The 12,929-nt window shown below is 41.1% G+C and overlaps 1 protein-coding gene across 4 annotated transcripts in view; it reads right to left on the minus strand.

The window, feature by feature from the left end:
* col18a1a (collagen type XVIII alpha 1 chain a) overlaps window positions 1–12,929 on the minus strand; it is a 98,084-nt gene that overhangs the window by 22,008 nt on the left and 63,147 nt on the right. For all 4 annotated transcript variants that reach the window (XM_061723905.1, XM_061723906.1, XM_061723904.1 and 1 more), the window contains 4 exons: window positions 11,265–11,348; window positions 7,784–7,855; window positions 2,102–2,174; window positions 87–208 (listed from right to left, as the gene is read on the minus strand). In XM_061723905.1, the coding sequence (XP_061579889.1) occupies window positions 87–208; window positions 2,102–2,174; window positions 7,784–7,855; window positions 11,265–11,348 (351 nt within the window). The remainder of the gene's footprint in view (window positions 1–86; window positions 209–2,101; window positions 2,175–7,783; window positions 7,856–11,264; window positions 11,349–12,929) is intronic.

The following is a 12,929-nucleotide window of genomic DNA, read 5'->3' on the forward strand; positions in this document are numbered from 1 at the left end:
GTGCAACCGTCAAAAGAGACGTTCACATTGAAAAACAAAGACAAAGTTTCAGACAACATGGATGACTTCCCATCCTTTGCCCAAACCTTTTCTCCACGGAATCCACCCGAAGATCCGGTGCTGGAGTCTGCATCTCCCTTTGGCCCAGTAGGGCCCCTGTCTCCTTTGTCTCCTCTGGTGCCCTTCTCTCCTTTAGCTGCAACTGACCCTGAGAAACAACAACAAATGGCACAGTCATTAATATTCTCACGAAACCCTTTCATAAATGATTAACGACTGTACCCCACACAACAAACAGGACATGCCCTGCTCCCAGTGGAAGAGAGGGGAGTCAAAGGAAACGACTTCTTGGTTGATGGAGCAGGAATTCTAGTGTGCGCCGCTGTAACTCACAGGCTACGTGAAGATTTCATGGTGCTAAGAGATTTGACGTCCCCCACCTGCATGCACCGCTACCTTAATGTGACCGAGTTTAACCGATCTTCCCAGGAGTTTAACCGACCTTCCCAACCAAACGTTCCAGTTAGAGAGGTATCTGCATTTGCATGGAATAAACAAAATCCCACAATGGCAAACGCTTGTTCAGTCCTTGGTTAAACGTGCCACGATAGATTTCTCATCTGCAACAATAACTCCCATTATTCTTTCTTTGCAAATTTACTTTTGCTTTTTTTTTCATTTTTATCCAAAAATGAGGCAGTTGCTCTCCAATGGCCGGACCAGTCCAAAGGCCTGTCACCTGCTTAAGTGTCTGTCTTTGGGCAGGAAACTTAAAAACCCAAATTGGCCACACTGCAAACACCCAGCCATTGAGCGGTCACGAGCCCGTGTTCCTGCGTCTGTCCCAAGTGCAGATACATGAGTAGGTGGGTTGCGTCAGGGCGACTCAACCATCCGCTGTCGACCCCAAAAGAGAAACGCCAAAAGCTGCTTTTACAGTCAGAACTGCTCACGTTGCAATGCCTTTGGCTTTTACACCAACACGTTGAACATGTGACCTCAAAAGCAGTCAGCTTATTGATCACGTGCTTTTGAAGTCAATGTCCAGTCTGAGGTCAGGAGTGTGCATGAAGCAAGCAGAGCAGCAGGACAGGATAGAACAGAGGCTTAATCTGGATGCTTTGTGTTTTTAACTCCACCTGCTGACCCAGGAAGTTTAAGTCCGGACTCCACAAGAAGTGGGAGGATTTCTAAATGGCTGTAATGTAAGCAAGTAACATGAGTTAAAAGACCTTCGCCAGCAGTGTTGGTACAACCCCAAATGACCACAGATCCTGGCTCTTAGACCTGGGACACTGATTTGTCCGACCACCACTGTGTGGGTGTTCGTCCCAGAAGCCTCCAAGTCCTGAGATGTTGATGCTGTCCCCAGACAGTTGAACATCTGGATTCTTTTGTGTTTTCCAAGTACAGTTTAAGAGGATTTTTTGAATGCAGGTCTCTTTTGTAGGTCTCAATACAGGCTTCCCTTTCCCATGTTGTTCTTGAAGCAGTGCCATCCGAGGGACCTGAGATTGTGGACGTCCATCTTAGGAAGTTCCTCCAGATTCCTTCAGCTGTTTAACAAAATGTGTCCTTCTCCAGTTTAAAAAAAGTTTGAATGATTTTCTAACACATTTGTTGACAAACTAGAAATCATCTGCTCATCTTTATGCACAGAGTCAACCTTTCAGGGATACTGCATTCGGACCAAATCATGATCACAATCACCTATTGACATCATCAAATTATACAACTGAAACTTTAAAATGTCATATCAAGCTTTTATTTCAACATCTTGTCTTTTTCCTGGAAAGTTTTAATTGCATAAAAACAGAAATAAGTTATATATAAAAATGAAATGACAACTAGAAAGAATGTAGTGCAATCCACACACAGAGTGAAGAAGCCACCCATGCTGCAATACTCAGGTTGGCCACTAGATGGAAACATTCTGCAGTAAATCGCTTCATAACGAAGTTACTCTGGAGCCTCCTATTCCATGTATCATCATAAAATAACTAATTTGTTACCCAAAATATAAACAAAGTCTTGAGTGAACATTTCCATATGTCAAAGCTATAATTTATTTAAAAAAGTAAGTGGATCTAGATAATCTTACCAGTTATTCTTATGCTGGCCTCCTCTCCTTTCCTGTGCACTGGTGGCTGCTGAATGGGCGATGGAGACTCAGTCTGCAGGAAAACAGTCAAGCAACAGAGAGAAAAGTATATATTTTTTTTAAAAGGCATTGGATGGCAAGAGCTGCAATCTGCAATAAACATATTCTTAATTCTATGGCTCAATTTCCGCCTCCCACACTGGAAAGCCTTAGGGACATTTTTGCTGCATAGGAAAATGTTTTCCCACGTAAACATTAATCACAGACCAAAATTACTCATGTTTCAACACTGTTTCAGTGTTTAGAGATTGAACAACCAAAGCTCTCTTCCAAACTATCAAGAATGTCTCCCAGCTCCACACCGAGCCTTTTCAAAGCAATTTAATCCACATGTGTGTGGCAAAGCCAGAGATCTGGTAACATTTTGCCTGCTTTCTTTCTTTTGCTGTGAAGTGATTGTTGATTACTGGTTAATCTGTCAGAAATCAAATGCCCAGGCTCTGTTGCAGAACATTTCTTATGTGAACTTTATTAACGCTGTCATGGCACACAGCCCTTTGTTCTGACGCACGATACAGCTTGCAGCTCTAAAACATGAACGCAGCTACTTCTAGAGGATAATTGACTTTCTTTTACACACAACACACACAAACACGTGTTCGTGTGTGGCCAACCAGCTGCTCCTATTTCGTACCACACACTTAACCCGGACGGCTCCTCTGCTGATTAAAAGTTAAGAGAGAAAAAAGAAAAATTGAGCAGATGAAAAAGAATTAACAGAATGTTTCATCTCTCCAACAGAAATGAATTCTCCCATAAACGTGTTCTCTTGCAAAGTTGCCATTCATTTTCTTTCAAGCTTGCTCAAACAAGAGTCACTTTTTTCATGAACAAAACTAAATACAAAAGACATCCAGCTGGAATGTAAAACAATTTCGACCTCAAAAGCACAAAATGACCAAAATAATAAAAAAAACAACAAATTAATGTAAAAGAGAAAATAAAACGGTGTTTAATCAACTTAGTGGTGGTTCAGGGGTCATCGCTCTGAGATTTCCAGTAACACAAAGGTGTCTGTTTTTCAATCTGGTTGGATGAACGTGGAAACCTTGCTTGACCTTAGAAGTTGCTCCCAAGGAAGTTAAAGTTTAGTTAGTTCGTAAAATCCTTCACTGATTTGTTTCCTGATGATCCTGATCAACACCTGATCTTTTTTGTGTCACATTTTCACCAAGCTGAAAGCACTTGATGGAATACATGTCAGACTGGCAGAAATTCAACAATAAAACTACCATCTTAAAAGTCAGTCAGTGCCTTTATTATTAACGCTGACTTGATTGCTGACTGATTAGCCACATTTGATCATCACACGGGGTTGATTCAGTTATTTCACAATTTAATCGACTGGATATTTGCTCCTGCAGGAAATGTTAACCAGCCAAAAATAGAAATAGTGGCTCTAGTGCTACCGCGGCGTTAGGAGTGGGCCTGACGGGCTTAAACCCACCCACACCTGCTATTGGCCCACCCTGATTGACAGACAGAATTTTTCTATTTATCTTTTAAATATCAAATCTTTAGTTATTTTGAATAATTGAATTAACATTTGAATTCAAAATGAAAACTAAAAATATTTCCTTTTATGAAAATAAAGTTACAAGTTACTGACTTTTTGCTCTAATTGTGCGAAAATAATCACCCTTTCTGTACTATGTGACCATTTCATTCATTTATTGTGGGCACTACAGAGACAAGTTGGGATTTTCAGCTCCATGTCAGTAGTCTGTTATTAATTAAAGGCCAATCCTAAATGACGTTGGCCCATCCAGAATAGAAATCCTGGTGGGCCTGATCTAGTGGTCTTGTCGTTAGACAGGAAACTCAGACGTGCAGAAAAGAGCAGCAGGTCGGGACTACAGGGGACAGAGCCTAAGTGAGAAATCTGGCACTCCAGATTTTCATATTTCTTCACGTTTTTCTGTTCACACAACCTGCTCTTCCTGGGAGTGAAGTCTCTGGAGTGAATTTTGCACAAAAAAAAACAACCAAATGACTTGAGGCAGAGCCGACGATCGTCTCTGTTGTCTCACTTATCTCTAATCCACCGATTTTGTATTTCAGTAGTCGACTCTCGAAGAAATCCTGGCATTGTTGAACTTGCTTGGTGCTATACCCCCCAGGTACCAGGTGTTAACCGAGTTCTGACTTCCTTTTTCCTTAATGCACTAGTCCTTAATTGGAACACAATTGAACTTTTTCCCTCGTTTGTTCTGCCTTTGGCAGCTTTTGTTTGCCCACATTTATAACAGCAGCTGCACATTGCTCAAATCTGAGGGTCATTTCACTCATTACTCTTTTGTTTTCTCTTTGTAATCACGTTGCAATTAACTTTTTTTTCTCCATTTTTTTTTTCAATTTCAGGAAATGTTAGCCAGACTTTAGTCTCCAACAATCTTCCGGCCCTAAAAAGCTGTGCAGCAGTTAAAAGAAACAGTGCATATCTTCCCCCCGCGCTGCTCGGCCGTCACCGGTGACAGACCTCCAGCGGTCACCTCTGGAATGAGCGAGGGGAGAAACGTGGGGGTCGGTGGCACTGGACTGAAGGAGTAAAGTGATGGCACTGTTGATAATTAACCACTTCCCTCTGTGGGAACCCCGTTGCACAGCGCCGACAATGCTAAGAATCTGGCCAGTCCATTACCGAGCGTTCAAGGCTGATTTATGAATCCATGTGATGAAGAACGCCCTGACTGCTCTCTGCTTTGCTCATCCATCGTGGCTGAGAATGAAGGGTGGGGGGCTCTTATCCTTACAAGCGCTGATGGATTTGTCCTACCCAGAATCTAAGAGCAGCTCTGTGGCAATGCTATTATTTATTTATTTTCTTTTTTAAGCACGCGCCCTCTGAAGTTCCACAGTGGGAAACTTATTGAAATTTGCACATTTTTATGAGTATAAAGGAAAATGAGTCCAGCTCTTTATAAGATGCAAAAAAAAAAACCCACCAAAGTCTGGCTCTCTTTAGTCTCTTGTGAAACAGAGAAATCCGACTTGAGACGTTTACATTTTTCACCAAATCATCACAACGGGTCATTAGGGACAGCCTGCAAACAAAAAGCAAGGTAAGGCTAAAGGCTAAAGTCAGAGGCAGAACCTGCATCAGGACCGCAGTTACAGCAGGAAAGCGGAGGAACAGATCCTATCACACGGCAGATTTGAAATCTGTCTCATATATTTTCCACCCTGTCAAAAAACCTGAAAGCACTGAATGTGAAACACCCTCTAATGATCGATGGTGTAACCCTGAATAGTTATATTTTCTCTTTAGTTCATAAGAAATAGAACAAAATAGATACAAATGATTCCCAATAAGAAGGGGTGTCATCCCCATAGTTTTAGATATCTGAAAAAGATTCTGTTACATCTTAGAGAAGGCATGTTTCCCGTTTGCAGGTCCGTTTTTGAGAAACAGCCGTGTGACTGCGTTCCTAAAACATGAAACCATCACTTGTTTGGATAATAATGGTCTTGAAACATTTGCGCTCGCGGCGACATGCCAAAGGGGACACTTTGATTCCGGCAGTGTCACTTTTACGGATGAATGACTCGCTCCTCCATCTATCACGGCGAATTCCAGGATGACAAAATGGAAAGTCTGGCCGACACTCTCCCTCTCCGACTCCTTCTTGCCCAGACTTGTCATAATTACACTGGTTTAAAGCTGTTTTTATTGCTGCTTGCAGCTTACACAGTGTGAACAGATCATCATCAGATGGAAAAACAGAGGCATGAGGATATTATGTGCCAGCTGTTGTCGTTTACATGATATTGCATATTACACGTTGCTAATGAATGCTCAGTGAACAGATGGAAAAGGCCCCTTGTAAAAGCTGCACAGGATCAAGGCAGCGTAACCATGAAGAGACTTCCGACTCGTGCGACCCGATCCCGCCCTCCTTCCTCCTTCCCCAACTTTCCTTCTCCCTCTGTCACTTCCTGAATGCGCTTGTTAATTGGAAAAGCAGTAAGAATAAGAAAGCCCGGAGGCGGGGGGCCTCTACTTGGATCCGACTGAGTCCAACCTGACATCTGGTTTTTGTAACTCTCCACTATAATTGACAGTTCATGCGGCGTGTGCGCATGTTGCTGGAGTCTGGAGGCCGCGCTGCATCTCAGCCTGCAGGAGCACCTCCGAGGGCAGGAAGACGCGAGTGGGTGTCACTGGAAACTGATTGTGCAAGAAGGTGAGGGGGACAGAGATCAGACAGACGAAGACAGCGAGACAAAGGAGACAGACTGATAAACAGCCTCCTCCAGATAGAAAGTGTCTCATACAACTTGGAAGTGTGAGTAATGGAAGTAGGTGCAATAAATGGTACGTGAAGCTCCAGGAATGAACTTTTGGTCTTCATTAATTTGAAAACAAATGATCCGATCCTTATCTAAGCCGCTATAGCAGACAGGTGTAATGTGATAAAACTGATGAGACACAAATAATTTTAAGAAAGTCTCCATTAATCTTTCATCCAGACATCTTCTCAAACTTTGGATTGATGAATGACTAAACACTTTGACTAATCACTTTAACAATCACTTTTAACATCCCGATCCTACACATTCAGAGATCCTGGTGTTGGTGCTGTAGGTTCACGCCAGCAGATACATTGTGTGTTGTGCACATTAAACATCAAACGCTGAGAACCACACCTCCAAACTCATTGCATTACCCCGACTCTGAATTCAATTCAGACACAAGAACTTAAGATGGTTTAAGCAGACTGCGTTCATCAATAATTGTGACTTGGAGCCGATCTCATTTTATGGCAAATTATTACAGAAAAACAGATGATTCCAAGAGGTTTGCATCCTTTTTTATTGGTGTTGTCATCTTGGGGTTGTAAGGGAACTGAATATTGCAAATGTTTGAAATGCCAAAGAGGTAAAAGGCACACTTGCAGGATCTGTTGATTTGGCATTTTACCCATATGACACGTGAATCCAGAGCACACAACGTCTCATTTTACCTGGTTCATCTCCAGCAGTTTCACCAACAGCAGATAAATACCGTATGGACAAACGCTCAGGGGTCCACACATCTTCTTGTAGCAGATTGTAAGAGACTCAGTTGCTCGTTTTTACAACCGTGCTTGTTTTGTTTCCAGTTGGACGACAGGGAACCGCTCATGTTAAAAAGTGCTTGCCTCCAAATGCATAAGACAAATGCAGCTTGATTTCCAGTTATCGACTCAGCAGTTTTTAATCCTGCTTAAGGGATGAGTGTTAAATCACTCCAGTAAGTTGAGACGTGAGCAGTCTGCAAGAGTAATCGCGTAATGAACCGTTTAAGCAACAAAAAAAAGAAGCAAAAAACATTTCCACTCTTCCTCCTGGTTTTCTTATGGGCCTTTCGGATGATTTTTTTTTTAGCCTCTAGGGGGGGGGGTTTGAAAGTTGTCAGACAGAGAGAGAGAGTGGGGAGAGACCCAGCAAAGAGCCACAGGCCGAGACTCGGGCCTGGACTGGCCGAGTCCATGAGATATCTGTCGCACCAGCTCGAAACACACGCACAAAACAAAAACCCAACTGTCAAGAACAACGACATCAGCTGAAAGACAGATGAAGATGAAGAAGATGCGGAGAATGTGAAAAGAGTAACGACAGCCCCCAAGAGTCTTTTCATACCGTGTATCGGTGCTTCTCCACGTGAGGTTTGGGACGTCTGTTTTCATCATATCCACTTCCTTCTCCCGATGCCTGAGGGGAAAATTATGCGTTTACTTTTTTTAATTTACAGGTAACAAAACATGCAGATGTGGGAAAAAAGCTTGTGCATCTTTTAGTTTCAAGGGATTTCATGTCAATGTCGTCTACGTGCCGGTGTTTACACCCTCTCTGGCGTACCAGTATCGCTCTCTTGTCTGATTCATAGGTCACGTTTTCCTAGATGAGCTGCTTTTTTACCGCTTAAATGAAGGTTTTGCTTTATCCTGACATTTTAAAATAGTCGAGACGCGTTTGTTCTCTGTGGAAAACGGTGGAAAACATCTATTAGCTGATGATTGGAGATAAAAGACACATCCTGAAATGTGAAACCTGTGATCCTCTGATGTAAACCCATCAACATCTGAAGATCTGACAACAACAGGTGATGACGTCCAAAACCGCAAGCGAATAGAGCAGCTGTGAATTTTTCAATAAATAACAGACTGCTGGTGGGCTGCAGTGACACACCTGTGTTTACGTGTAGACCTTCGGGGGAGTAAGAAGCTGCTCTCACACTCTGCATCCAGTCACATTTGATCATTTCAGTCTAAAACTAAGACAGCTTTGCAAGAGGTGCAAACTATTACTTTATTTCTACCATCATTCGATCAAAATTTTAAATTTGTGCACTAATTTGATCACTTTCGCTCACTCAGTTGTCGACATTCAGACATCGTCATTCGCTGAACCCAGTCAACTGTTCCACATTTGTCAAATTTCAGTTTTTCTTGCGTTTCAACTCCTGGCAGCTCTAGAAATGTTTCCAACTGAACACCGTACACGTTTAAAGAAATAAAAGTTTAGACCAACTGTAGCTCCACTACGGCTGGGTAATAAAATTCTGAAGCTACATTTCAGGTGAAAAAGCTATTTCCCTGATTGCAGCAATGGAACGTGGAAACGACTTTAACGCGGTTAAATCGAACGTGGAGTAAAATCGTTATTTTACTCCAATATAAACATTGCTGATGAATTTTCTCTTTGGCCGTGTTTGAACACACACCTGAATGATTCACACAAACAAACTGCAAAAGCATTTGCTTTCGTAGAAGTGTTCACATTTGGTGGTTATCAGTTAACCGAGCAACGCCTGGCTGGTTCTTTCTTTTCATTTCTATGGAAGAACTAAGGATGTAATTAGTTTCACTGCTTTCACATTTTTGGCTACGTTTTTGTTAAGTAAACAAAGACACTAATAGGTTGGGGTGTTTTTTATCCGTCTCAGACTGTATTTACCTCATTTTATGGGCCGAGAAGGACCACGAGATTTTCTTTACGTGGTAACACTGAAAAAGGGTGAATTTTCTTTTTCACATCATTGTATGTATGGAGGGGGAAAAAAGCATTAAACAACTGCTGTCATGGTGGGTAGCACTAATCCCTGGATGCAGCAACGAAGGCTTTATGAAGTGGTGTCAAACTGGAACATATTTGGCTAGAACAAGTGGACACAGATGTAGACGTCTATGAACGTTTAGCTGAAGAGCCGTGCTGCATGATTGCTTGCAGCTTGCTTTTTTCTCGGGAGGACAACGTGGCCTGAAATGAGCCGTTTGTTAGTCAGACTATGTAAAACCAAGTGGGAAGCAGGAGGCTGTGGTGCTTGTGGGGGCAAGACTAGCGCATGTGTTGTGGCCAGCACAAAGTGTGGTTGAACCAGAAAGTTCAAAAAGGTGGAAAACCTTTGGAATTATGTGCCAGGTAACCAAAATATCATTGATGACTAGCAACACCCAGGGAAGGACATGATCATTGGCCCTGGAAAGAAGCTCAAGTCTGGATAGTCACTGGAGCTCCCACTTGGACATCGTCACATCTTTGCTCTCGTGGGGTAAAGGTGGTTTGGTTGCAAAGAATTGAATGTAAAAAGTTTCATATAAAGGATTTCTTGTGCCAAAATTAAATAAATAAATACATAATTAATTAATTAAAATGGGAATTAAATATATCATTAATTAATTAAATGTGTCATTAATTAATTAAAATTAGAATGAAATATGTCATTAATTAATTAAAATACAATTCATTTTAAGTAAAAATATATATTTATTATTTCAGGATTTAATTAATTAATGACCCATTTAATTAATGATTTCGTGTTGCGTGTGAATCATGAAATGTAAAACTACATTTAATTAATTAATGACACATTTAATTAATGATTTTGTGTTGCTAAATCATGAAATGTAAATGTAAAACTGTCAGCTTCACTCTAATTAAATGTGTCATTAATTAATTAAATGCTGAAATAATAAATATATATTTTTACTTAAAATGAATTGTATTTTAATTAATTAATGACATATTTCATTCTAATTTTTATTAATTAATGACACATTTAATTAATTAATGATATATTTCATTCCCATTTTAATTAATGAATGATGTATTTATTTATTTAATTTTGGCACAAAAAATCCTCCATAGTTTCATTGGGGCCAACAAAAACATGCAGCACTCCGGGGCTGTACACGGCCCCCTCTAGCCAGCGGGGATGGATGGATGGATGGATGGATGGATGGATGGATGGATGGATGGATGGATGGATGGATGGATGGATGGATGGATGGATGGATGGATGGATGGATGGATGGATGGATGGATGGATGGATGGATGGATGGATGGATGGATGGATGGGTACTGTAATGTGCTGATGCCTACATGTACTTTGACATTTAGTTATTTGCAGACAGTAATAAACTAAGGTAAAGTACTTCACTATTTTATCTCTTAAGCTGTTAATATTAATCCATTATTGTGTGACAGGTCTGCAAAAAATAAATAAATAAATAACTTGGTACACTCAAAATCTAGTTCCATTATGGAGGTTATAGAAGAAAATTATGATGTCCTTTCAAGCAGGAGGCTAAAGAAAACAAAAAATTTCAAATAGGAGTAGTCAACAGGTGATTCTAATGATGACTTGGGACTCGGAATGCATTCGTGCAACGCTGAGTGTTTGAGGGACAAAAATGGGCAGGGGATCTGCACTCTGTTAACAAATTTGTGAGGAAAATCATTGAAATGTTTAACAACAGCGTTCCTCAAAGAAAGATTGAAAGCAGTTTGCATATCTGTCTTTCTGCAGTGCACAATCTTCATGTGTGAAGGATCCTGGAAGAGTGTGTAAAGAGAAACGACACAAGCTGGACACCTTCACACAGGACTCCATCAAGAATCTACAGCTGATATCATCACATGGGGAAGTGACAGTCATTCTTTGAAATGTGTTGCAGAAAAGTGTAAATTTGATGTATAGCAACAAAGAACATTTTCTTTTTTCCTCCAAACTTGCTTCTTCCACATCATTCCTACTTTGTCTGATTGGTGTTTATATTTCTGTTTTCCTGCAGCCGGAGCAACATCACTTAACCCCAGCCGTGATTCGATGTGACTCACCATGTCCGAGTCGTCTCCATACTCCTCGCAGTGCCTCTCGGCGGCGCGCGGGTCGCCCACCACCGTCAGCTCACCGATCACGCCCTGTTGCAAAAGACATCCATGGTGTTTTTGATGTTCAGTGATACATGTAATCATGTCGGGACAACACTTGTCCCTACACACAGGAGATGGTTACTCCCAGCGCATAAATGTGGATGTTTGTCTCTGAACTTGCTGCTATGGGTTTTGCTAACATTTCCCAGGGAATTCCCCCTCTCCTCTAAATCAGTGGGACTATTGATGTCTGGTTTTAGCCCCTGTGAAGCACCACTATCTCTGCTATCCGCTACATGCTTCACACAGAATACTCACACGGATGGCATGAAAGTTATCTTCATGCCAATCTAAGGGCCATTAGACTGCCTATGTGGAGGTGGTTTCTCTGCTGGTGCTCCCTTTGAAGTTGAGTCTTTGAGATACATTTATGTCGCGAAAGAAAAGTCAAATGGATTTTTTAAGAGAGCTTTGAAGATATATGAGTCATTGACATCTGATCCCTGTCTCTATGCAGACCTTTAATGGCTGTGTTCAAGTTGTGCAGGCCACTTTTCTGGAGCTCGTCTGTCCAGTGTTTATCTGGATGTGGTCTCTTCTCTTATCAGAGAGCTTTAGAGCTTCACAATAAATCTAAAAAGGACTATCCTGTCATTGCTATGTGCTTTCGGCTTTTGAAAGGAAATGTCCATGAAGTTAAAAAAAAAAAACTGCCCCAGCCCCGTGTGACTCTGATGGTTCAAAAACATAAATAAAAAATGTTATCCTCAAAGAACCTTTAATGTCTTTGTGTTTTAATAACTGAAATTGAATTCTCAAAACTGCAGAAGTTGAAGGCCAACCTCAAGTCAATAAATTGTTGCAGATTGGTCAGCTATGTTTGGGGAAAAAGTCTCCTTGAAAAATGCTGTTTAGGAAACATCTTTCTTCTAAAGTGTCCCACATGAGATAAGTATAGTGGCAAGAAAAAGTATGTGAACCTTGTGGAATTAAGTTGTTCTGCCTTCATACGATCTCTTTGAAGACAATTGTGTATTGTAATAGATGGTATAAAGATACAAATGAATTAATATTGCATGAAGTGTGATCTGGTCTTTATGTAAGTCCTAAAAAAACAACAGAAATAATGAGCTTAAGCTGATGACGCAAACAATGACCAATGTTTTTTTGTCCTTATTGAACACTAAACATTCACAGTGCTGGAGGAAAAGTGAGTGAACGCTTGGAGGTGGTAGCTGCTCAGACCTCTGTGGCAGCTGTGACCTCTAGCAAGGACTTTCAGGAGCTCTGGATCAGACCTGGACATTCAGGAGGAATTTCTGTCCATTCGTCTTCACAGAACTGCTTCAGCTCAGACACATTTGTAGACACGTGGTGTGAACATTAATCCCAGAGCATTTATCTGGGTTACGGTTTGGACTCTGACCAATCCTCTCCAAAAGGACCATATTCAGTTGTTTTTTTTAAACCAGTCTGTGGTGGATTTACTTCGATAGCCAGGACCACTGTCTTACATTATCAAATATCTAAGCTTCAGCTGGGAGATAGCCTCCCTGACATAATTATGTGGGATATTTTAGCGATATTTTTTCTGGAATTCATTTTTTCCCACTTAAAGGAAGGTAATCT

Source organism: Cololabis saira, chromosome 6, assembly GCF_033807715.1.
Source record: "Cololabis saira isolate AMF1-May2022 chromosome 6, fColSai1.1, whole genome shotgun sequence".
Classification (NCBI taxonomy): Eukaryota; Metazoa; Chordata; class Actinopteri; order Beloniformes; family Belonidae; genus Cololabis; species Cololabis saira.